Genomic DNA, 26940 nt, shown 5'->3' on the forward strand with positions numbered 1-26940 from the left:
ACCCCCATGATGTGAAATGATAACTGTAGGGTAAGTTGAAACAGGTGAGGGCTTCCTATATGGGAACTCTTTGTATTATCCTTACTATTTTATATAAATCTAGAATTACCCCAAAATGAAAATTTATTTTTTAAACTGTAAAGGTTTAAATGCTTTTCAAAAAAAAATTAGAAAAGTTTCAAATTTTCAGTTTCTTACATTCTCGTTGAAAACAATTATTTTTGTCATTTGTTAACATAAAATCTAAAAGTTCCTGGTTAGTCAAGCAATTGCTTAATAAATCATGGTATATGTACTTCCTGGCTGATGTTTCAAAGTACAAACCACACTTCTGGCACCAATAACTAAAATATTTGTCAGTGACTTAAATACAACAACAAAAATAGTACTCGACTGACATAAACTTAAACGTTTACACAGTAGTTGTAAATAAATATGATTTTTGTGTTTGGACTTCTTGTATAACGTCATAAATGTGAAATTTTATTTTGCTAATTGAAATCTATTCATTCAACAAAACTTATGGTAGAAACAAGAAAACAGGCAATATGATTTCAACTTCCCCTCAATCCTTAGTCAGTCAATAAATATTGGAGTTCTAAACTCATGCTAAATACTATTTTCCAGTGTTATAAGGAATACAAAAATGTTGGTAGGATATTATGTCAGTTATAAAGTGCTTTTTAGTTCATTATACTTGTTACTTCTAGTATTACAGAATAGTTCTCAGCACAGGGACTAAGCTGAGAGTTCTATGTCATTAATGTATTCATACAAACATCAGTATCAACATCCACTTCAGCTGGACATTATTTTTATCTCCTTTTTACCAGTGTGAAAGAGGCTAAGTACTTGACCAGAGTCTCCCAACTAGCAAGAGGTGAAGTCAAGACTTCATCCAGATGTGTGGAATTCTACAGATCAGGTTCTTGACTGCCATTTTATACCCTTGCTCCTCCTGGGACAAATGAAGGCAGCTGAAAGATGACAGCAAGGTCACAAGGCAAGGAGACAAAAGACCCATGTGCTGCCTTGACAGCTCTATGTCTCTACGGTTCCTTGTGTCTATGTCTACTCTGGCCCTTACCACATTGATTTTTTGTAAAGTCTTTAAGAGAGATGCACTTTATTCACCTTTTTGTTCTTCTAAGGCCATGGACATTGTCTAAAATATAGTTGATGTTCAATACAAACCCTAGTTAGAAAATAAATTATTACAGATATGTAGAAAAACATTATATTAGAAAAATACAGACCACTCTTAATCCATCCTATGTCTATTATCTATTCACAGATATCTCGATGTGATGATGATGGTCACGATAACTGCCTTCCATCTTAGTCCATGCTAATCTCTCAGTCCTAGAATGGTATTCTTTCAGCTTGGATGTTACTTCCTGAGGGAAGCCTCTTGTGCATCCCCAGAACTGGGTCAGATTTCCCTCCTAGTGGACTCTCACGAATTACATACAGTTCACTTGTATGTAATTTCCTGTTGACTTGCTGTCTTCTCCACCAGAATGAAAGCTTTCCAAGTCTTGATTAACACTGTACTTCCAGCACCTGGCACCACACCTGAAGCACCATGGTGTTTCTTTTTTTTGCCATTAACATTTTTTATTTATATATATATACACACTAGATAATAGCACAAAAAGGTTTTAAAGAGTTATACATACCAAAATGTTATACATACCAAAAAACGTCACTATGGATTTTTCCGGTTTTTTCTTAATTTTTTTTAAAGTTCTGGGATACATGAGTGTGCAGGTTTGTTATGGGTAGGGAGAGCATTAGGTGTTTCTTAAAACACCAAACAGCATGTTGCCCAGTGTGAAAGAATCCAAATGACAAAAATCAAAATTTAATAGAATTATTTAAGTACCCCCTCTGACATCCTGGCATGAATCGCTTCTCAAGGCTAAAGCCATCATATTTTCAGAACTCTCTAGCCTCTTGTCTTTCAAGGAAATCACAACTTCTCTCTGCCACCAGATACCAGGCATATGTATTTCAATCAATATGTATTTGCTAAGACATTCCTGTAGCAAATTTTGGATTCTAGGACATTAAGTAAAAATGTTATGGCCTATTATCTAGGAAGAGCATGATGGGGCTATAATTTACTCCTCAGCTTGCCTTCTACTCAGATCAAAACTTGTGGCTTCCCCCGGGCCTGATGAGTCAGGATATTTTCATATATATCAGACAAGGTGAGAGTTGTCTTGTGACTGAGATGTTTCATCAGGTCTACAGACAGCCTGCTGGAGGTGTTCCAGTAGAGGCGTCAGCGGTCAGAGGAGGCCTTTTCTGTGTTGAATGAGAAATTCGTCATCTCTGGGGAGATTCAGGGACATCCTTAGATTATGTGCATTTCAATAGGCCTGCAATCTCACCTCATCTCTGGTAGCAGAGAGAATAGGTTGTGATTTCCTTGAAAGACAGAGCCTAGAGAGTTCTGAAAATAGAGTAGCTTCAGCCTTGAGAAGTGATTCACCCCAGGATGTCACAGCAGTACTTAATTCTATTAAATTTTGATTTTTGTGGTCTGGATTCTCTCACACTGGTCCACATTGCTGTTTGGTGTTTTCAGAAAGATTCCTCTACTTCCCCCTTTCACTTCATTATCTCAATCAGCTTTATGCAGAGAAGAAGCTTACTGCGCTCACTGCTGGTGCTGGTGTAGACAAGTGCTGCTTTGGCAATCTGGGCTGACCTGGCTTGTCTCCTCAGAACTCCTTCTCCAACCCTGGAGCAGGCTTCCATGCTGCTGTGGGCGTCCTTGCTGGCCTTTGGTAAGTGATGGAGAGGAGACCTTTGCTTGCTGCAAAGCTGAGCCTCACCATGAGCAAAAGCCCTCTTTTCTGCTGCTGCAATCATGGATTTTTACTCCCATTTTAGAATAGCAGAAAATGAACAAAAAGAAAGATAACAATTTACTGGTAGAAGGGGAAAATGATAATAATTGATTTCCAAAGATGTATTTCTCATCTACTTTCGCTATGAATTGCCTATGGAAAATCATTTTACCCCCAAATGGACTTATTTTGTTTATGTAAAAAGAAACCTATATGGCTAGGTTCAGTCCCTAAGTCACAGAGCATGAGGACCAGAGGAAAAGATGGACTGAGTTCTTTGTGAAGGATCAAGTCTTGATTGTGAACTCAGGTAGAAAGGATCACCTGCTGAGAATAGTTATTTCCTTCTCTGTATTCTAAGATCAAACCTGTTCTGATGTTTGCAAAGAGCATGAGAAGAGAAGAGATAAGATGGTTTCCCTTTGATTTTTTTCTTCCTGCTTTTGTACCACTTGTCAGGGTTTGTCCAAATGAGGCACGGATTTCCTAGTTGCTCAAGCTAGGGAATTAAAGAACAGTCAGTCTGTTGTATATTAAATATTTATTAAGCATATTTGTCTAGTTCCCACCTGATCCCCAGACCCCAACTAAGGGAAGACCTATTAGTGTGATTGGCACATGATGGGAACTAAGGAGTGAATGGATGGGTATACTTGACATACCACAGAGGATACGGAGACCTGAAGGACACAGATTCTGCCCTCAAGAGGTGACATTCTCAATAGAACTCAATGTACACATGCAGCAACATCTGACTAGACAATATGAGAAAAATATTACACAAATAGTTACAGGATAATGTGTGAGGATGTCAGTTAATTTGTGCTGAGCCTTGGCTACATCCCACTTTTCTAAGGGCACCCCGTGTATAAATTTATCCAATTCTCTAACATTTGATCAGGTGGAACTTTTATAACTCCCATTTACAAATGAGGAAATGAAGGCACAAAGATGTTCATCTTGTCCCTAAGGTTTATGCAGCTAGTACAGTGGCAGAGTCAGGATTCAAACCCATAATCTAACTTTGGAAACTAGGCTTTTAACTACTACCCCCTACTGTCTGTCTCATTTTGAGTTCCAAATTAGCTATGATAATAAGTGTTCTGAGTCAAGAGAAGAGGAATCAGCAGCAGCCCCATACTAAAAAATTAATGACAGCAGCCATTAATTGAAACCTTACTGATCTAACTAATTACAGTATTACTATGAGGTCACTTTCATGAGCCTCATTTTTCAAATGAGAAAACTGAGACTTGAAAGTTCATGTGGTTTGCCCTGGGTCATACAGCTAAAATTCAAACCAGACTGTCTGAGTCCACAGCCTGAGCGTCTGGCCACTGTTTCCCTGCTTCCCTGGGATGGATGGAACGGAACGTGTTTCTCTTCCTCTTGGTTGGAAGTAGCATATGAGTGTGTGGGCTCTCAGGGTGAATAGTTTGGGACTCCTCGCCTACACTGATGGCTGGCTCTTTACTCTCTTTCAGCTCCAGTCTGTGGACAATCTGGTAAGTCCTTATTTTCTTTGCTCCTTTATGTCTCTAGATATCCTAATAACTATATTTTATCTCAAATACTTACAAGAGTCCCTGTTGTCCATTTCATCCCTTTCCTGAGGGCTGCAGGGATGTAGAGACATCAGCTCGTGTGGTGACCCTGACCCTAAGAATCAGGTTATTTGGGGGTCACTCTCTTAAACCAAAACTGCCGTTGTGCTGGCTAAACATGGCACGGCCTGGGATATGTGTCACAGCGTCCACAGGAGGAGGAGCTGCCACCCCACCTGATGTGGGATTCTAGCCAAGCCTGATGGAATGCATAGCATCCCGAGAGGGAAAGGGTAGAAATAAGCCAATACTTCAGAGGGGGAGGCTGGGGTTCCAGCAGCTTTTCCACTAACCTTGTGTAACACATTTATCCCCAACTTCTGCATCCCATGGAGACACACTTCTCTGCTAATAGCTCAAATTATGATGACTCTGAGTCTCCATCTTTCCTACTGGTCAGCAAAAAGTCCCATCCTCTATAGGGAGCTGCCTTACAGGTGTTTTGGCCATTCCTATAGAGCACCCTAGGAGCTGCTGGAGCCAGCAAGGGCCTTGGCCCCCTTGAGGTGCACTGTCTCTTGCAGCTCCTAACTCTGCTGTTCTTCCCATCCTCGGTGCCATGGACACAGACTATTTCCCACACACCCTTCCTGAGACAACATTATAACTTGGTAGACTTTGCTAATGGTTCTAGAATGGGGAAATGAAATACAAAAAGTGTCTTGAATTAACTACAGCTAGGGATGTGGTTAACCTCAGAGCCCATCAACTCAGTCTCAAACACACGAAGGCCATGAAAAGTTAGGTCCCTTCCTGGCCATAGGGCCACCTGCACATAGCAGGGGCAGCTTCCTCAGAGCAAAGAAGAGTCTAGTTGCATACATCAAAGGAAATCAACTCTCCTTCCCTCCAGTAGAAGACCTATTGCCTAAGTCCCAATGGTCCCGCATCCAGGTGCTTCCCAGGAATACAGCTGGTAGGGTTTTCTATTCTCTTCAGCAGAAACACAGCCCCATTCCCACTGACAACATAGAGTATTCTGTCCAAACCTTTAAAGACAGAATTTTCTTTTTAAAAAGTGTCTGCAGAGGCTGGGCACAGTGGCTAATGCCTGTAATCTCAGCACTTTGGGAGGCTAAGGTAGGTGGATCACTTGACGTCAGGAGCTCAAGACCAGCCTGGACAACATGGTGAAACCTCATCTCTACTGAAAATACAAAAAGTTAGCCAGTTGTGGTGGCACATGCCTATAATCCCAGTTACTCAGGAGGCTGAGGCAGGAGAATCACTTGAACCCAGGAAGTGGAGGTTGCAATGAGCTGAGATCAGGCCACTGCAGTCCAGCCTGGGCAAGAGTAAGACTCCATCAGAAAAATAAAATAAAATAAATTCTGCAGAGACACACAGATGTTTCAACTTACCAAACAGAACATTTAGCTTCTTCATGTAAAACATGCAGTTGGGTTATTTTACAGTTTTCGTTTTTTCCCCCCAAACAGAGAAAGGGCATTTTCTTCACATTTAGATGTAACTAAAAGATCTACTTGGGAAGTTCTTCTGGACAAAGGCAAGAATGTTTAAAGTTTTAAGCTTTAAAAAAGCATTTGCCCGAAAATCCTTAAATGTAGACAGTCCTCATCTGAGTAAAAAAGGTTCCAAGGAGAAAATAATTTATTCTATTAAAAATTGCATAGTAAATAGCAATCCCCAAAATTGAGATTTTATTTTTGAAAGTTAATACAAATGAAAACAATTTGTTTTATTTTCTACTTCACAGAAGTTACATTACCATAGGCAATTTGTAGGGCAAAGCATGAATCTAATACTGACTTTTCAAAATGTGGTAGCTGTCACAGCTCCAGGCATCATGACTTTGTTCAAGGCAGAAAGTGCGGAGAAGTAGGGAGACAGGTGGAGAAGGGAAGTGAAGCTGTCAAAGAGCACTCAGTGTGCATTTCTTCTTTCAAATAAAGGAAGAACATTTTCCCAGAATCCCTATTCACTAGTCCATCCCTAGCATTATTTCTCTGACATCCCTTTATTCAGACCTGGATCATGTAGGTGGGAAAGTTAATACTTCACATTTTCAAACACATTAGTGGGCAGAAGGTTAGAGAGAAGAGCATTGGGACTGACTTTTGAGAGCCAAACAAGTGTTTTCCCTATTATAGATTTCTCCTTCATAATCATTAATAGGTCTTGCTCTGCCATACTCTTTAGTGATTTTATGAGTCATCACAGCAGTGGTTCTACATAACTTTTACCAAGTTTATAAATTACTGCATCTTCAACAGAATCTAAAATAGCAATCAATTTTCATTTGTACACCCATTGAAAGATTCGCCTACCAAAGCACTTATCTTGGAGAAGACTAGATAGTAGTATTATATTGGTAAGAACGTTTGAGTGAATGTTTCTAATAGTGAATAATTTGTGTTGTAGTTACTTTTGTTGTTAGCCGGCACAAAGTCAGAACTACAAAACTCAGAAAATAAACATTCAGATTAAAAAGAGCCTTGGAAACAGTTTCTTCTTAGAAGATATATAATTAAAAACAAAATCTCCTCCTAGCTCAGAAATCCTCTCCACAACAGTAGTAGAGAAAGTAGAGAAAGTAGGTATTATTGAATAAGCAATAAGCCAGAATATGATGAGCATCACAGACAATCCACTAAGAAGCTGCAAAGCCAGAAAGGAATTCCACCCCCTCATAACAGCCAATTAGATACAGCCCATGCATACATGTTTTCAAGATAAACAATAACTAGGCCTCAAGTAAGAGGACCTGACAGCACCTTTTCTTCTACTAGTTCATCTTAACTTTATCCTGGTAACTGGGGAGACAACCTGTCTTAAGTAACTGAAGGGAAACAAACTTCTGTCTTTACAACAGCAGGTAGTTTAGCACATTGGAGAAAGCTGAGCCCACCAAAGTTAGTCCTTACTCTCCCACAGGAACTGAGAGAGACAGAGGAACTATCTCTCTAGATGTTTGTATTCAAAAAGGTGGTTCCCAGGACTTCTCTGGGTTGTGAGCCAGGCAATAGTCTTTTTATTATTATTATTATACTATAAGTTCTAGGATACATGTGCACAACGTGCAGGTTTGTTACCTATGCATACATGTGCCATGTTGGTTTGCTGCACCCATCAACTTGTCATTTACGTTAGGTATTTCTCCTAATGCTATCCGTCCCCCAGCCCTCCAACCCCTGACAGGTCCCAGTGTGTGATGCTCCCTGCCCTGTGTCCCTGTGTTCTCACTGTTCAATTCCCACCTATGAGTGAGAACATGCGGTGTTTGGTTTTCTGTCTTTGTGATAGGTTGCCGAGAATGATGGTTTCCAGCTTCATCCATTTTCCTGCAAAGGACATGAACTCATCCTTTTTTATGGCTGCATAGTATTCCATGGTGTATATGTGCCACATTTTCTTAATCCAGTCTATCATTGATGGACATTTTGGTTGGTTCTAAGTCTTTGCTATTGTGAACAGTGCCACAATAAACCTACGTGTACATGTGTCTTTATAGTAGCATGATTTATAATCCTTTGGGTATATACCCAGTAATGGGATGGCTGGGTCAAATGGTATTTCTAGTTCTAGATCCTTGAGGAATTGTCATACTGTCTTCCACAATGGCTGAACTAATTTACACTCCCACCAACAGTGTGAAAGCCTTTCCATTTCTCCACATCCTCACCAGCATCTGTTGTTTCCTGACTTTTTAATGATCGCCATTGTAACTGGCATGAGATGGTATCTCACTGTGGTTTTGATTTGCATTTCTCTGATGACCAGTGATGGTGAGCATTTTTTCATGTGTCTGTTGGCTACATAAATGTCTTCTTTTGAGATGTGTCTGTTCATAGCCTTTGCCCACTTTTTGATGGTTTTTTTTTTTCTTGTAAATTTAAGTTCTTTGTAGATTCTGGATATTAGCCCTTTGTCAGATGGGTAGATTGCAAAAATTTTCTCCCATTCTGTAGGCTGCCTGTTCACTCTGATGATAGTTTCTTTTGCTGTGCAGAAACTCTTTAGTTTAATTAGATCCCATTTGTCTATTTTGGCTTTCGTTGACATTGCTTTTGGTGTTTTAGTTATGAAGTCTTTGCCCATGCTTATGTCCTGAATGGTATTGCCTAGGTTTTCTTCTAGAGTTTTTATGGTTTTTAGGTCTTCCATTTAAGTCTTTTATCCATCTTGAGTTAATTTTTGTATAAGGTGTAAGGAAGGGATCAAGTTTCAGCTTTCTACATATGGCTAGCCAGTTTTCCCAGCACCATTTATTAAATAGGGAATCCTTTCTCCATTTCATGTTTTTGTCAGATTTGTTGAAGATCAGATGGTTGTAGATGTGTGGTGTTATGTCTGAGACCTCTGTTCCATTCCATTGGCCTATATGTCTATTTTGGTACCAGTACCATGCTGTTTTGGTTATTTAACCAATATAAACATTTACATGCATTTCAAAAGGACAGAGAAAGAAATTCTGAAAGAGGAAGAGAAGTCACTTACTTTTGGAAGGGAGAATTAAGCCTCTTATTTTTAATTTGTATTATCCTTGAATTCTTCAGTTTCTATCCACCAATGCTTCAAAGATTTTAGGGCCTACTTTCATGTAGGGTTAGTATTTTGATGTCACAAGAGAGTGCCTTTGAGGTCTGGGAAGTTAGGAGCACCTACCTCCCCGCACTCTTATTGTCTGCAGCTATCTGGATATATTTCTTATGACAGACAGAGCCTGCTTACCTCTCCCATACATATTTCTTGTCAGTAAAAATATAACTTAAACCCCTTTCCATAACTGTCTAATTGACCTCCCAATTTCTATATTCACTCCATCTACAACCCCTATCCCACCACATGCTCATGCTACATGTATGGGAGGGAAAAAATTTCCCTCTATCTATGTTAGGTTTGAAGAAAAGCATGGCACATGTGCACATATGTAACTAACCTGCACATTGTGCACATGTACCCTAAAACTTAAAGTATAATAATAATAAAATTAAAAAATAATAATAATAAAAGAGAAAATCAAAATATTTCACCCCAAAATATGGCCACCTGGTATAACTAGTATTTTGAATTAAAGGCCTTTAAAGATCAACAGAAGAAACTTTTCCCTATCCACCTAAAGACCAAACCAACCCACCAGTAAGAACAGTTGTTCTTCCCTTCTCTCTACTGTAGAAAAGAAGACTGAAGGGTGTAACCACACCTGAACAGACCCTACCACAAGAAAATATCTGTCCTTCAGGCTCATTCATCTTCCAAATAGAACCATTTATCCATTAATTCACCATAGTCATTATTTATTGCCCTTCAAAAGAGTTACCTACATTCCCCCTCTCCCCACTCCCCTCTAAAAATGGCTGTGTAAGTATCTGGGCCTGATTGGTATATTTGGGGAATCACTCTGTAATTCTTCCTTGTACATGTTAATAAATTTGTAGGCCATTTCTCCTATGAATCTGCTTTTCAACAGTTGATTTTTCAGCAAACCTTAAGAGGGCAGGAAAAAGTTTTCTCTTGATCCCTACAGGTTAATTTTCTGGGGCCCATAAATTAACTTGATAAAAGATAGGTTAGACCAGGCACGGTGGCTCACGCCTGCAATTCCAGCACTTTGGGAGGCTGAAGCAGGTGGATCACGAGGTCAGGAGATGGAGACCATCCTGGCTAAGAAGATGAAACTCTGTCTCTACTAAAAATACAAAAAATTAGCTGGGTATGGTGGCACTCGCCTGTAGTCCCAGCTGTTCAGGAGGCTGAGGCAGGAGAATCGCTTGAATCTGGGAGGCAGAGGTTGCAGTGAGCCAAGATCGCGCCACTGTACTCCAGCCTGGGTGACAGAGTGAGACTCTGTCTTAAAAAAAAAAAAAAAAAAAGACAGACTAACAAGTGAAAAAAAGTTTTAATTATGTACATACACAGGGGAATTTATAAAGAAAAAAATGGCTCAAGGAGGCAGCCAGATGATTGAGATTTACACAGGTTGAATATCCCTGATCCAAATATCTGAAATCCAAAATCTGAAAGTTTTTAAGCACTGACATGATGATCAAAAGAAATGCTCATTGGAGCATTTCATATTTCAGATTTTTGGTTTATGCATATGTTCCAAACTCTGAAAAAAAACTCAAACTCTAAAACCCTTCTGTTCCAAAGTGTTTTGAATAAAGTGTACTCAACCTGTATACCATCTTGGATTAAACAAAGGGAAAGGAGTTTTGGGCTTCTGGGTTGGGGAGGCAAGCTCTGGTGGGTGGACTAGGAAAAACATGGTAAACAAGGGTTTTTATGCATATTTAAGTCAATGCCTTCTTTATTGATGAAAGTTGTTAAGAGTCTTCCTCTTCCTGGTATGGGAGAAGGACACACATTTACAAAAGGAAAATTCCTTTATAAGGGAAAACTTCTTTTTTTACTTATAAAGGAAAACTTGTGCCTTGCTTTTAGAACTTTTCCTATTTATGGTGATTCTCAATGGCCTTTAGCTCAAAATAATCCATATGCCAAAGAGACAAACCTGGAGATGGCATTTTCTGGTACCCTTCACACACAAGAACTCATCTTAGAGAGGTCTCTGTAACACCAAGATCCCAGGTGAGAGTCCAGGAGAAATGCAATTTCCAACTATCTACCTGAGGACCTGGTTCACTGAAACAAGTAAGAGGGTTTGTGAGCCTCCCATCATCTATCACTGCTGAGTGGATCCTGCCAGGGCTGCCCTCCCTCTGAAAGGCCGATCTGCCGCTATAGACCACTGAGCAGCCACTGCACCCTGGAGGAGGTGAGCACAGCTCACCTGCAACCTGGGGAAATAGAAGTCATCCGGGGGCATCTTAGGGATCTCCCAAGCCATATCCTCCACTGTAACCCACAAAAGCCACTGCAGCTGGGACTGCAGGCACCTCCACCTCAGACCTATTACTCTTTCCTCCTCAGCAGCTGCACACAAACCTGTGATTTCCGTCCATCCTCCATGGACCACATTCTTCAAAGGAGAGAGAGTGACTCTGACTTGCAATGGATTTCAATTCTATGCAACAGAGAAAACAACATGGTATCGTCGGCACTACTGGGGAGAAAAGTTGACCCTGACCCCAGGAAACACCCTTGAGGTTCGGGAATCTGGACTGTACAGATGCCAGGCCCGGGGCTCCCCACGAAGTAACCCTGTGCGCTTGCTCTTTTCTTCAGGTGAGAAAGAAGGTGAATTAGTTGAAACTTTATAAATGGTATCAGTTTATCTTAGCTCCCTGGAGGTGCCACGAACTGGGGTCTTTCATTCCTCTCTAACCCTCGATCCCAGCTCCTTTAGTTTCACATTTTCCCTCCAATGTCTACAAATGTTTTTCAAACTACTATTGAAACTTGAGTTTAAATGGTTAATATTAATCGACATCCCCACACACTTACACAGTCAAGAAAATGAGTTAGTTTTAGGGAGTACAAAAATGAAGCTGTCTCAGATCCTGCCCTGCAGGGCTTTATAGCCTCATAAGGGAGAAATTACACAAACGTAAATGTGCTGAGGACAAAAGTGCCATCGAAGGAGCTCAGAGGTGGGAAATCTCCAACCTGATGCTTTTTATCCCCATCCGTTGTTATGTGTCCCTTCCTCATTCCTAGTTTTCCCTCTGATTGGCATCAAGCTCCCACAGCTCCTCCTGTCCAGTTTTACCTGATGGATAATGATTTTGGTCACTTCCAAGGGCACAGTCTACAGGAGTAGGCATTCAACACAGTCATCTAAGAAAGAAGAGATATAGCTAACCTCACATTAGAATCATTAGAATCTGAACAGCATGGAATTTCCATAGAGGACCACATCCACTGTCCCTTGAACCTAGACTGTGTCTCTGACAAGAATCCTGCTACAAATCATACTCCAATGTCCAGGAAGAGATCCTCATGTAGTTCTCCAAGTGCCACTTCTTTCATAGCTCCTGCTCTGAGACTCAGTGAGCAGGTTGGTGTTAAGTTCTGCTGTATTCTATCATGTCAGAGATTTTGATCACACCTTCTCTCAGCTTTTATTCTCTGTATTAGACTCCTTATCTTTGGAATCTGACTTTGAATGATAAAATAGTTGAGTCTGGGATTTATTTAAGAATTGTACCTGAAGCATGTTACACTGATTTAGGAGGAGTTTTGTGAGCTTGGATCAGGAGACTACATCCTGTGGAAGAAAGAAGAAAACAATAAAGCCTTTGTAATTCAAGAAAAGAAGGAGGTAGCAGGAATGCTTTGAATGACCATCTCCTCTCTGTGTCTTTTCCAGACTCCTTAATCCTGCAGGCCCCATATTCTGTGTTTGAAGGTGACGCATTGGTTCTGAGATGCCACAGAAGGAGGAAAGAGAAATGGACTGCTGTGAAATATACTTGGAATGGAAACATCCTTTCCATTTCTAATAAAAGCTGGGATCTTCTTATCCCACAAGCAAATTCAAGTAACAATGGCAATTATCGATGCATTGGATATGGAGACAAGAATGATGTATTTAGATCAAATATCAAAATAATTAAAATTCAAGGTGAATCTTTCGGTTCATATAGATTTGCTTAGTAATGACAGGGATAGGAAACTGAGCATGTAAGGAAAGAATTTATGGGTTACTCTTGAAACTCTGGATGGATGAGAGGCACAAATCCTTTAAGAGGCAGAGAAAGTGGGGTGATTGGACCTGAATAATCCTGTGGAAGAAAACTGTGATAGAGGGCTTGATAAGTTTGTCTTGCTGTGTGTCTGAAGTTTCCTGGGACTGAGCATCCAAACCTGTCTCTCACAGAGTCCTAAATACTCTCGTGCTCAGAATTTGACTTACCTCTTCTCTCTAGAACTATTTCCACATCCAGAGCTGAAAGCTACAGACTCTCAGCCTACAGAGGGGAATTCTGTAAACCTGAGCTGTGAAACACAGCTTCCTCTAGAGCGGTTGGACACCCCACTTCACTTCAACTTCTTCAGAGATGACAGGGTCATCCTGTCAGACTGGAGCACGTCCCCGGAACTCCAGCTCCCAACCGTCTGGAGAGAAAACTCAGGATCCTATTGGTGTGATGCTGAAACAGTGATGGGTAACATCCACAAGCACAGTCTCTCACTACAGATCCACGTGCAGCGTGAGTGTTGGAGAGCCAGGCATCTTCCCTGCCTCTCTCTGCCTCTCGGGCTCTGTAGGCATGGGGACTATGTAGCAGAGACAGTTTTTATCATCCTGACAGAGGCACCAGGCTTAGGCCAGGAAGTGAAGTACTATAATAAAAGAAATACATGACTTCTTTTCTACCTCCATTTTCCTAAAAACTCAGTCTTCCTTTGAAATTCTATCACTTCAGAATCACAGCTGACTCATGGAGTTAGGTTTGAGAGCTATGGGAAACAAAACAAAACAAGAAAATAAGGTGCCCTGCTAGGGAGTTGGCAGATTCTAGAATGGCTAAATCTTAAGGATAACTATTTAGAAGACAAGCATCCACCTTTTCCTGGTCAGTAGCAATGAACAATGTGAGTGCCTATGATGTGTACAGCAGAAAAGAAGGAGAGATAGATAGATAGATAGGCCCAATAAATATCACTTAGGTACAAAATTACGACTTTTGAAAACAGATGTGGTCCAGCCTAGTGCCGTGATGGCCGCTATTGCTATTACCTGTCCCTCAAAACAACCCAGACCTCCAGCTAGGATGTCAGACAAACCCAAATGCTTCTTTAAGGTTAGTCCTGTTTTCTTTCCTGGGGCCTCATATATCAGGATGGAAAGCTTATCACATTTAGTGATATTCTCAGTGCTAAATTTGTGGTCTGTTGGCCACAATGCTAGTGCCTGCTAAAGAGTATATCTTGAAGTCACATAAAAAGTAACCCTGCCCAACACCCCAGCTACCTAGCCCTGCCCTCCTTCACACTTGACCCCCACCTGTGGTCTCATTTTCACATAGGGATCCCTGTGTCTGGGGTGCTCCTGGAGACCCAGCCCTCAGGGGGCCAGGCGGTTGAAGGGGAGATGCTGGTCCTTGTCTGCTCCGTGGCTGAAGGCACAGGGGACACCACGTTCTCCTGGCACCGAGAGGACACGCAGGAGAGTCTGGGGAGGAAAACTCAGCGTTCCCTGAGAGCAGAGCTGGAGCTCCCTGCCATCAGACAGAGCCATGCAGGAGGATACTACTGTACAGCAGACAACAGCTACGGCCCCGTCCAGAGTGCGCTGCTGAATGTCACTGTGAGAGGTGAGTTTTAATCTCTATTGACCTTATTTATTCTCAGCAAACTTCCTCAAATTAAGGGTGGGGATAGCTAACATTACCCTGTGACTCTTGCTGTTTCTGTTTCCATTTTGCCATGCTCCACTGTGATAAACAATTTCTTCCATTAGAATATTAATAACTCACTCAGGTCAGAGTAAGGTCCTGTAGTGAGGTAATGCTGGCTGGGAGCCATTTTGCTTTTTGGAGGTGATTTTGTTTGTCTGTGTTTGGATCCATTGTGTATTCATCTCCAAGAAGAGCCTTACCTCATTAGCAGTGTTTCTGGGTGGGGCACAGCTCTGTCACCCTACCGTGTCATCCTACAGTATCAACTACACCTCTCCTTTCAATAAATCATTCACACATACCACACACAGCCTCAAGTCCACAGAACCAAAAGCACAAGGCATTCCTTTACTTCATTACTATAATAGAATCCTGAGGGATTCTCGGCAGCCAAATTGTATGTGGGTCAGGAAACTCACAAGAAGCATGGAGAGCAGATACAGAGCCCACTTTTGTCCATTGAGGAGAGAAGGCTTACTTTGGGATATCCCAGGTTTAGCTCATATACATGTCTTCCTCCATCGCTGAGAAGCCACACTGGACCAAGCTATTTTCTCACTCAGCTACCTTGGCACTATGGAAGTGGTCTTTACTGGGCTTCAATTCCTCCTCAATCTCAAGTTTAGTTGTATTCCTGGCTCTCTGAAAAAGAAAGAAAGAAGGAAAGAGAAAGAAAGAAAGAAAGAAAGAAAGAAAGAAAGAAAGAAAGAAAGAAAGAAAGAAAGAAAGAAAGAAAGAAAGAAAGAAAGAAAGAGAGAAAGAGGGAAAAGAAGGAAAGAAAGGAAAGAGGAGAGGAAAGGAAAGGAAACGAAAAAGGAAAGGAAAGGAAAGGAAAGGAAGGAAAGGAAAGGAAAGAAAGAAAGAAGCTAGCTTTTATTAAGTTACTGGAAAGCTAGATTTCCCTGCTTTTCTATACAATAAAACTCCTCAATTCACTCTCCTTACCTCTCTGATTTTTTCTTAAACCCATCACCACCAGACTTGCCTCACTCCACCAAAATTACTAATGATCTCCATATTTCCAAGGCCAGTGGAAAACTGTTCCCATTTGATTTGACCTACCTCCAGCTTTTGATACAATTGATCCCTCCCTCCTTCTTGAAACATTTTCCTGCTCAATTTCTAGGACATAACCTGTTAGTATTCTATCTATTCAGCAGATACTTTTTAAAGTTTTCTTTCCAGATCCTTATAATATTTCCAACTTCTAAATTTTGGGGACTGCTCCCCAAAAACAGCTGCACTGTTTATACAAAGTCAGCTCTGACGGTCAAAGCCATAAACCTGAACAGTTTAGTCAGAGGCTCCAGCAAGGGGTTCCTATGCTATTGGTCCAGATGCGGCTCAACTTTCCCTTCAACTCCCTCGAGGCAAGTCTTATGATCAAGCAGGGCCCACCAGGTTAAGAGACTGAGGTGTTTCCCCAGAACTAAGTACCACAGCAGTCTGCATCTCAGTCTGGGAACATTACTGGGTGTAATTCCCAGCAGAGAAGGACTGAGACTGAGCTAATGTCATTTCAATGACTTTTTTTTTTTTAAAACGGGGTCTCTCTCTGTTGTCCAGAGCGGAGTTCAGTGGCATGATCCTGGCTCACTGCAGCCTTGACCTTCTGGGTTCAAGCGATCCTCCCACCTCAGCCTCTCAAATAGCTGGGACTACAGGCATGTGCCACCATGGCCAGCTATTTTTTTTTAATTTATTTTTAATAGAGAAAGGTTCTCACTACGTTGCCCAGTCTGGTCTTGAATTCCAGGGCTCAATGGCATTTCAAGAATCAGATTAGGGGAGAGGAAGAAGGGATTAGCAAAATTGCAAGCTGCCAAGGGCTCCCTCGAAAGACTCCTGAATGCCCTGAAATCCAGAGTAACACTGATGGTAGAGGGTGTTTCTTCTGCAGGAAGGCTCTTATTCTGAAAAGTTTACCTCAGGAAGTTCAAAGATTATAATCTCTGGGGAGATAACAGTGAATCTGTTGGTAAGTATAAATTATTCCTCTTCCTTTTGGGGGTTAAGGTCATTAGAATGTATCAGCTTCTCCTGATCCAGGTAGTGAACTGGCCACTTCACATGTATCATTTCATTTTATTCTCATGACAGCCCTGGAAAGCAGGTGTCAACATCTGTTAAGGAAACAGATGATCTCAAAGATTAAACAGACGTCAAGGATCCAGTGATGTTTGATGGAATAGGGATTCCCTCCTAAATATTTTTTAATCATGGACTTTATGCAAAATCTCTGTGCTTAGAAATAGGAGAATATGTAGCAAAGAGAGAAACTCCGCAGTAGCCTCATGCACTGGGCTAAGGTGGGCTGTCTCAGGCAGCTTGTACTGCCATAACCAAATACCAGGGACTAGGGGGCTTAAACAACAGAAATCTATTTCCTCATAGTTCTGGAGGCTGGAAGTCTGGGATTAGTGCACTAATATAATTTGGATTCTTGTGAGGGCTCTTTTTCTGGCTTACAGAAGGCTACCTGCTTGCTGTGTCCTCACATGGCAGAGAGAGAGAGCAGGGCAACCTTTCTGGTGTTTCTTTTTAGAAGGGCACTAATCCTAGCTTTGGGGCCCCATCCTCATGATTTCATCTAAATCTAATTACCTCTCAAAGGCCCTATCTCCAAATACCATCTCATTGGGGTTAGAGCTTCAGCGTATGAATCTGGGGGAGAAGGGCACAAATCAATCCATAGTATGGACTGAGGTTGTCTGGGGTAGGGCTGTGTGGGAGCAGGCTTAACCTATGGACGTGTCCTCTAAGCTAATCAGAGAGCAGCCTGAATTTCCTGAGAGTCTAGGGCATGGTGTCAGGACCACAAAATATGAACTAGTATTTCCTTAGACGTAACACTTAAGTGGCAGGCACTGTTCAAAGCACTTTACATGTATTAACTCATTTACAACAGTAAATAGGAAACTGAGGCAAAGGGAGATTAAATAATTTTCCCTGCCCACACAGTGAGTAAGTTGAGGAGCTGGGATTCTAATCCAACAACATGGATTTAGCATCTGTGCCTTTCTAACTGAGACAAATTTCAATTACTTTCCCCAAAGTAGCCATTTCTTTTAGGAAATACGGTTACCAGGAAGGTAGAGTAACTTGCTTTCTGCCCTTTGAGTCTAGAATCCTAGGCCTGGGCATGGCTGATTCTGATTTTGCACAGGCGGATGCCCCAGCAGGCAATGGGGAAAGATTCAATACAGGATGTAGTGGCCAAGCCTCTCTGTCCTTAGATTTCTGTCCTGCTCTCCGCCCTACTCTTTCAGCTGTTGTGGCTGGGAAGCTGGGCTGGCTGTCCACTGAATACTGTCTATTGGTGGAACCACTCATAGGTCAAAGGGCAGGTTTGTTGGTATTGTTGAGGAGGGAAGGATAATATCAGAAATGTCACCAGCCACTCCTGGCCAATGGCTCCTCTGTGCCCAAAATCATAGATGAAAATAAACGGAAATCATGGTCAGTGTTGCTGTTGTTCTACTACCTGCATGTTCTCTGTCAATTCTGTGGTCCCTGTGTCTGAGGTCTGAATTTGGTTTACCTGGGGACCAAGAATATGTATGGGAAAGTACCACGCCCCACTCTCCACTCTCTGTCCCTCTCTCATGCTTTTTGCTCTTTAGCTCATCACTACAGGGCATGGTATAAATTTATTTATTTGTTTATTGCTTGTCTCCCCTCCCTGGGTTATAAACTCAAGAGCAGGGACTTTAATGTCTTGTTCACTCTTGTATCTTCAAGGGTTAGGTCAATGCCCGGCACAGGGCAGCCTCAGTAAATATTTGTTGTATAAATGAGTAAACTGAATGAAACCTCCTTTTCTGTGGATGAAAGGATAGGAGAATGGACCCCATGGAAATATCAAAAGCCCCTAACAATTTATTGATTATGTCTCCTTTTCCATCCGTTTTTTTCTCTCCTGCCCTTCAGAGCACACAGGCACAGGCTTCTATGAGGAAGGAGGCTGATGCCATTTCATCATGGTGTCCCAATGCGGAGCAATCTCAGAGTTACTGTTGGTTCAATTGGTGCCCTAATCAGTGGTGCAGTTTTCATTCTCTCTCAGGCAGTTTGCTGTTCCTAAGTTAGGTGCTGCCAAGCCACGATCCCACAGTATCTCTCCAGGTGTCTGGGGGCAATTTGCAGGAAGCCAGCTTACCAGAATACAACATTAGGATTTCCCCTAAATTGTTAGTTTCTAAAATGATTCACTGAAGGTAGAGGGAGCTGCTGTTTCCTCTTCCATTCGGGCCCTGGCCCACCCATTGTGAGCTTTTCTGGCCAAAACCTGGCCCAAGATGTCTTTATGAGTCCTAGTTCTTTAGATTCTTCTCTCTTCCAGGGCTCATTACCCAACCAAGCTGAGGAACAGGCAATCCCAAACCCTGAACCTCTCCACTGAGATTCACACAGGTCCTTTCCCCTTAGAGACCCCAGGCAACAGAGATGGCCTTGTCGCCGCGGGAGCCACTGGGGGGCTGCTCAGTGCTCTTCTCCTGGCTGTGGCCCTGCTGTTTCACTGCTGGCGCCGGAGGAAGTCAGGTTTGTGCTCTTTTCTTTGCCACAGTTCCTGCCCTGTCCCTTCCCCTGAACTCAGCATGCAGACAGCCTCAGTGGCCACCAGGCCACCACTCCCAAGTCTCCACTCCCAGTGTTCACACACACTCATGTCCGTCCCTTCCTTAAGGGGCAGTTTTGCAAACGGAAGCCATGAATGAGAGCTGCTCATATCTAGTCTGATTGGCTAAGTCTCAGGCTCAGTGAAGGGGAGGAAGAGTGAAATGTTTAATGTAAAGTTCCAAAAACTTTATCTGAACAGTTTACTTAGGCAGTTTCTTTGGTTCATACAGACTGGCCAGTTAGATACTTCAGCCTATCCTAAATCCACCATAAATAAAGATTCAAAATGAACTAAAGGGCTCTGCAGAAATGACTGAGAATAAGAGCTGGCTAATTTTATCCTTATGTCCCCTCAGGGGCTTTTCTGGGTCTGAGCTTGAGCCTGCCATCTTGTGCTCCAGCAGCCCCTCTCTCCTCAGGTCAGCCTCCCCTGCCTCTTGGAGATGGTCTGTCCCAGGCACTGTTTGCTGCGTGTTTCCAAAGACTTCTTGCCTCAGCCCACCTCAGGCTGGCTTTAGATGCCAAGAAACCTGGTGTAGAAGACAGGAGCAGAAACTTTCTCAGCTCTAGAATAATTACCCACATCCTTCAACTCTGTCTCTTAATTCAATTCAACTTTCCAGATTCCTGACAGCACCTTCTGTGTGTCCTGCATTGAGCTGGAGGTAGGGAGCTGTGGACGTCTGACCAATTCTCCTTAGTGAGGCTGAGTCAGAGCCCAGTGCTCCTCTGGGCATGGCCACAGATGTTCCTCGAAGTTCACCCATAGCTCACTACTCTCCAAGTGACACTTTGGTTATATGTAATATTTCCTGAGGTATTTCAACACAGACTTGAGTCTTAATAAATTCTCAAACAATTGCATGTTTAACTCAGGAGTGTGCAGTCCTGGCCTCAACAAGTTATATGCTTTGTACAATCTTTTTTTCATCTCATTTTCATGAAAACCCAGGACTGGGGAGGTGTTTGAATTGACTGTCTTGATTACCTTTCTTAGATCGCTCCTGTTATGGGAAGTCATTGAGAAAGGGCTCCCTCTGCTGACAAAAATGCGTCTTTGCTTTATTTTGCAGGAGTTGGTTTCTTGGGAGACGAAACCAGGTGAGACCTCAGTTTCTGCCAGTTCCTTTTTAGTTTCCCAAGTACACAATATGCAAAACTGTGGGGTTACAAAATTAGGTCAAGTTATACCTCTTTGGCCCTGTGGCTAGATACTTCCATTTTCACACTCCATGAATTGGTCAAAAATGAAGCTTCCTAGAGCTGTGCTTGTCAGCTAATAGTTTCCAATACACGCAAAATAATAGATTTCTTATTTGACCTTAACCTACTCATCTAAATGGATAATACCAAAGGTTATAAAGTACAGAATATTTCTTGTACTATAATTAAGTTAGACAATGTGTTACTATAACTATGCATACAATAACTAGAGTCTAGATTTTCTACAAATGTTCTAGGTTTTCCACAGAACTCTATGTTTCTAATAATCTTCTTTTTGCACCATACACGCATATATACTCATTAAACGTTATGTCCTTAACTTCCATTTGGAAAATACTGTCATCTTCCTCCTTCTGTGTCAGTGTCTCAGTCTTAGGTAAGGAATAGGAGTGTGGATTATGTCTAATTCCTTCTTGGATTGTACAGACATTACAATGTAAAGACATTTTATGTATGTATGTATGTATGTATGTATGTATTTATTTATTTATTTATTTTCACCCAGGCTGGAGTGCAGTGGCACGATCTTAGCTCATGGCAACCTCTGCCTCCCAGGTTCAAGAGAGTCTTGTGCCTCAGCTTCCCAAGTAGCTGGGATTACAGGCATAAGCCACCAAGTCTAGCTAATTTTTGTATTTTTGGTAGAGACCAGGTTTCACCATGTTGGCTGGGCTGGTCTCAAACTCCTGGCTTCAAGTGATCTGCCCACCTCAGCCTCCCAAAGTGCTGGGATTACAGGTGTGAGCCACTGCACCAGGCCAACAGTAAAGTAAAGACATTTCATCACTACTTCCTGATGATGAAGAAGCCATTATGTATATATTTGAGACAGGATCTGGCTCTGTCACCCAGGTTGGAGTGCAATGGCATCATCTCAGTTTACTGCAGTCTCGACCTGCCAGGCTTAAGCAATCCTCCCACCTCCGCCTCCCAAGTATCTAGGACTACAGGTGCATGTCACCATGCCTGGCCAACTTTATTTTATTCTGTGTAGAGACAAGGTCTCACTATGTTGCCCAGGCTGGAAAGCCAGTATTTTTTAACCAACCAAGAGTAATCATTCTAACTACGAGACGATGACTGTTACTATGATGTCAGAGACTCCCTAACCTTTTTTCCAGGCAGCCTGTCCATACCACAGCCCAAGGGTTTCTCTAAAAAGAACAATCTCACTCTATATAGACCTATTGAAACTCTGATTAAACCATTCAAGCTTTCCAGTTCCCTACTGGCTGCTGACTTTCTCCAAATTGTCTTTCTCCTCTGCCACTCTTCCTGGGTATCTCACTCTCCCACATGTTACAATGTTCCAGGGATTATTATGTGTTTCTGTGTCTCACAGGCTCCCTCCCGCTCCAGACCCAGGAGAGTCCTCCCATTCCATCTGCCCTGCCCAGGTGGAGCTTCAGTCGTTGTATGTCGATGGTGAGGATTCCCCTCTAGGAAGCTGTTCCTGGCCTCAGCCATGGAAAGATAATGCGCTTTCAGCCCTGGGAAATGCCCCTGGACTCCCTAAAGTGTCCCAAATCCAGATATTCCCAGATAATTGTTCCATTATGTATCCGAGAAGAATGGAGATGATGCTTAGGAAGAGGCATCTGTAGCACTTTAATACTAACAGAAACAGCATTGAAAATGTCTTTTCTTTCCAGTACACCCCAAAAAGGGAGATTTGGTATACTCTGAGATCCAGACTATTCGGCTGGGAGAAGAAGGGGAAGGTACGTCTTTGGGAAGAGATTCTGACTGCAAACTATATTCATTCATTCAACAAATATTTACTGAGCACCTCCTATGTGCTAGGTATTATTGTAAGTATGGGAAGTCAATCAGTAAACAAGGCAGACAAAAATCCCTGCAGTGGAGAGCTTAGATTCTAAGGAGGGAAGATAGGCACTGAAATATACACAGTATACTTTTGCTGATGATCAGGATGAAAATTAAGCATCCTTCTGATAGATATTGTGATCATTATAGTGTATGTACTAAGGTCTCCCTTAGGTCTGAATGAATAAATGTTTGTAAAATGTCTACTATGTGGTAAGCATTGTGCTGAGAATATATATACATATACATGTATATATGTGTATATATGTATATATGTATATGTATATATGTGTATATATGTATATATGTATATATGTGTATATATGTATATGTACATATACATATACATAAATATGTATGGCATTTTTAATTAAGTGCTAGAAAATGTGATTTTTGCAGTATTGTATTCCTGTAATTACTGTCAGATTTTAAATTTTATATTGGAGCAAGGTAAGTTATTTGGAATGAGTTGGATCCTTTTGAGGCTTGCTTTTAAGCTTTGTTAGGGTAAGTCTCGAGCAACCTTTAGAGTAGGGTTAATCTAGCCTGATAGTAAAGCAGTGCATTTCTGGGGATTCTATATCAGATAATCCATTAATTACAAGATCTGCATCAGCTTCTGGTATTATTCTGCCTGTTCTTTTCTGGTAGTTCTTACCCTGGCCTAAGATACTTTCATCTTACAAATATGCCTATCAGTATTCAGCCAAAGACTTGAGGAGAACTCTCTGCAGACTTCTGGAGCTTTTGATCTGTTTTCGTCCTGTCTCTCTGGTACTGTCCTGCAAATTCTAGCTGCTTCAGTAAAACAGAACTGTTGGTCTCTGTCACTTCAAGTCAGCAAGGCTTCAAGCCAGAAGCCAGGCTCTTTCTGAACTCCCAAGTCCATGCACAGCTTAGTGGTAAACTGGTGCAATATCTGAAAACCACTGTTTTGTCCTTTTTTCTCATTGTTTAAAATGGGGAGATAAATCCAGTCCCTGTTGGTCCGTTTTGGCCGCAATAAGCTGAATTGTTTCTTGAAGTTCTACTTCACTTCTTTAATCCTATTCAGACCCCATTTTAAGACCCACTAATGAACTGAGATCTGTTGTTAGAAAAATACCTCTCTAGGTAACTGCAACCTATGGTCCACTTTGGCTTTCTGAGGCGGGAGCTCTATATCCCAGTATCAGGGAAATCACTTCAAAATCACTTCAGAAGTTCAAGAGGAATTTCTGAGATCTCCTTCACCAGGCTGGGGGCTATAACCTGCTACTCTCACCTCAGAAAGCTAAAGCAGAGACACATTGGACATAAACTGATCCATCTTTCTAAAGACATCGCTTCGACAAATCTTCTTATTTTTTTCCTCCCCACACTTCCTTGCTTTGGTTGATTAACCTGGGTTCTTAGAGTCAAGGAAACAAGCAATTCTCTCTATTTCTTGTATAAATCTACCCATGGCACCTCACTTGGGAAGTTAAAATCTAGGAATTTTAGTTGTAACCTGATGCTGAAGGTGTTCTATGAAAATGAAGTATTATACATAAGACTCAGAGAAGGACTTTCTCAAGGTCACAAAGCCAGTAAAGGACAAAGCTAAGACCAAGTCTTCTGTCTTGCTATATTTTCTGCATGCACAACCTATTACTATATTTGACCAACATATATCACCTGATCACTTGTTTTGTCTTTCACTTTGTTCCCTGAGCCACCTCCATTAATCAGGATCCCCTTTGAATGGCAGCATTAGAATGACCACTACCTTTCTTGGGTTGATTGAGTACATCTTATCTTATAAAGCTATCTTGATCATTTTGCTGTTCTTTAAGGTTTACATGAAGCTCCTGAAATCATATGCAAAGTTTTGTGCATATGACCACTATTCTGGGGAGAGTACATAGCTTCCATCATATTATTAAAAATATCTGTAACCCCTAAAGGTTTGGGATAAGAATATGGTAACAATACTGTAAGAAACAGAGAGAAACCTCAAGTGTCCCAGAGTGTATCTCTTTTTCAGGCTCTCTCTCTCCATAAAATTGCTCTGCTGCTCTGATAATTCTGCCTTTTACTCTGAGACTCTTAATTTCTAATATGCATGGTCCACCAAATCATATCTGCTAAACTTACCTCTCACTCTGGCTCCAACTCTAGGAAATCATGGCAATAAAAATCAAGAACTAGAACTTGTTAATGTAGGAGAGAGTTTTTCTCACAGGGCATACATATGGAACACTCTAATGGGAACTTGCCAAACAATTGGGGGTGGTGAGATGACAGTATTGTAAGTTAAGAGAAGCAAGAACTAAAACTAAGAAAAAAATAATCTCTCAATATCTGGTAGAGGAAGGGTGTGAGGTTTCTTAGTGTGGTATTGATGAAGGACTTTACAGATCAATGGATCTGGAAAAGAACTTGCAGAGGGCTGGGTTAAGAAATGGTAGAACAGAAAGTCAAATGTATTGCAGGACATGTTAGGGGATGAGGTGGAGAAAACATGACAATCAATGGACAGGGCCCAGTGTCTCCCAGACTCTAGGGCATCAGCGAACAGACTGAGTTCTAAGTGCATCCTTATGCCCATAGTCCAGTGATTCTCTTTCTCTCCACAGCTAATACCTCCAGGACACTTCTAGTGGATAAGGTGAGTTTCATTGCCCCACAGTTTTATCTCCACCATTACCTGCAGCCTCACACTCCCTCTCGGTTTCCACTTCTTTCTTCCATTTCAGGATGTCTCAGTTGTCTACTCTGAGGTAAAGACACAACACCCAGATAACTCAGCTGGAAAGATCAGCTCTAAGGATGAAGAAAGTTATGATAATGAAAAGTGACGAGAATGAAAAGTTACGAGAATGTCCTACTCATGTGACTTGTCCCTTATCCAGAGTCCCACGCCCAGTGCAGTCCTTACGGCCCCTGGAATGATCAACTCATTCCAGCTTTCTAATTCTTCTCATGCATATGCATTCACTCCCAGGAATACTCATTCATCTACTCTGATGTTGGGATGGAATGGCCTCTGAAATACTTCACTAAAATGACCAGGATCCACAGTTAAGAGAAGACCCTGTAGTATTTGCTGTGGGCCTGACCTAATATATTCCCTAGGGTCTGCTTTAGAGAAGGGGGATAAAGAGAGAGAAGGACTGTTTTTGAAACACAGAAGCACAAATTTTGGTGAATTGGGATTTGCACAGAGATGAAAAAGACTGGGTGACCTGGATCTCTGCTTAATACAGCTACAACAGTTATCTCACTGGAGACTCACTTGCATCAGTTTGTTTAACTGTGAGTGGCTGCACAGGTACTGCGCAAACAATGAAAAGCCTCTTCACTTCTGCCCGCACAGCTTACACTGTCAGGATTCAATTGCAGATAAAAGAACCCATTTGAAATGGTTTACAGAGAGAGGAATTTAAAAGAGGACATCAGAAGAGCTGGAGATGCAAGCTCTAGGCTGCGCTTCCAAAAGCAAATGATAATTATGTTAATGTCATTAGGGACAAAGATTTGCAACATTAGAGAAAAGAGACACAAATGTAAAATTAAAAACTTAAGTAACAACTCTCCAAACCTAAATTTGAATTTAAAATATTAGTATAAACTCATAATAAACTCTGCCTTTAAAAAAAGATAAATATTTCCTACGTCTGTGCACTGAAATAATTACCAACCCCTTAGCAATAAGCACTCCTTGCAGAGAGGTTTTATTCTGTAAATACCATTCCCTTCTCAAAGGAAATAAGGTTGCTTTTCTTGTAGGAACTGTGTCTTTGAGTTCCTAATTAGTTTATGTGAGAATAATTCTTGCAATAAATGAAGAAGGAATAAAAGAAATAGGAAGCCACAAATTTGTATGGATGTTTCATGATACACCTACTGGTTAAATAATTGACAAAAACCAGCAGCCAAATATTAGAGGTCTCCTGATGGAAGTGTACAATACTACCTACAAAGTATCCATGCCCCAAATGTTAAAACTGAATCCATTCAAGTCTTTCTAACTGAATACTTGTTTTATAGAAAATGCAGGGAGAAAAGGAATTTGTTTAAATAACATTATGGGATTGCAACCAGCAAAACACAAACTGAGAAAAGTTCTACAGGGCAAATGACCTGGCTTCTATAACAAATAAATGGCAAAAAAAAATTTGAAATAAAAAGAAGAAAAGAGAGGGAGGAAGAAAGGGAGAGAGAAGAAAAGAAAAATGAAGAAAAGTAATTAGAATATTTTCAACATAAAGAAAAGACAAATATTTAAGGTGACAGATATCCCAATTACACTGATTTGATCTTTAGAAATTATATGAATGTAAGAATTTCTCACATGTATCACCCCAAAAAAAAGAGAAAAAGAAAAAGAGAAGACATATAAATTAAATGAGACTTGAGACATATCGACCAAAAGGAATGTGTGGGTCCTGTTTGGATCCTGACTCAAATTCAGAAAAAAAAAAACTACCCATGAAATACTAAGAAAAATTTGTACACTAGTATTAAGAAATTGTTGTGTGTTTTGGATATAAGTGATAGTTTATTGTAGTGATGTTT

At 41.3% G+C, this 26940-nt stretch overlaps 1 protein-coding gene across 5 annotated transcripts; it reads left to right on the top strand.

Annotated features, from left to right (window-relative positions):
• The first annotated feature begins 2396 nt into the window (after positions 1-2396).
• Positions 2397-26882, top strand: FCRL4 (Fc receptor like 4). 5 transcript variants are annotated; one of them, XM_054480581.1, is made up of 12 exons: positions 2397-2795; positions 4343-4363; positions 11357-11611; positions 12696-12950; positions 13255-13539; positions 14359-14646; positions 19159-19272; positions 20424-20451; positions 21917-21999; positions 22227-22295; positions 24999-25030; positions 25119-26882. In XM_054480581.1, the coding sequence occupies exons 1-12, from the start codon at positions 2765-2767 to the stop codon at positions 25218-25220; spliced, it is 1563 nt and encodes a 520-aa protein (XP_054336556.1). In that variant the 5' UTR covers positions 2397-2764; the 3' UTR covers positions 25221-26882. The 5 variants fall into 5 exon arrangements, with proteins under 5 accessions (XP_054336556.1, XP_054336577.1, XP_054336566.1 ...); XM_054480602.1 differs by having other exon boundaries at positions 13255-13494; XM_054480591.1 differs by having other exon boundaries at positions 11360-11611.
• The last annotated feature ends 58 nt before the right edge of the window (positions 26883-26940 follow it).

This window comes from Pongo pygmaeus, chromosome 1 (genome assembly GCF_028885625.2).
Source record: "Pongo pygmaeus isolate AG05252 chromosome 1, NHGRI_mPonPyg2-v2.0_pri, whole genome shotgun sequence".
Lineage (NCBI taxonomy): Eukaryota > Metazoa > Chordata > Mammalia > Primates > Hominidae > Pongo > Pongo pygmaeus.

Excerpts from the sequence above, each read along its gene's own strand:
- FCRL4 (XM_054480581.1), top strand. The coding sequence starts at position 2,765 with ATGCTGCTGTGGGCGTCCTTGCTGGCCTTTG. Across the intron at positions 2,796-4,342 it reads GGCGTCCTTGCTGGCCTTTG|CTCCAGTCTGTGGACAATCT; the intron begins GTAAGTGATGGA and ends ACTCTCTTTCAG. Across the intron at positions 4,364-11,356 it reads TCCAGTCTGTGGACAATCTG|CAGCTGCACACAAACCTGTG; the intron begins GTAAGTCCTTAT and ends TTTCCTCCTCAG.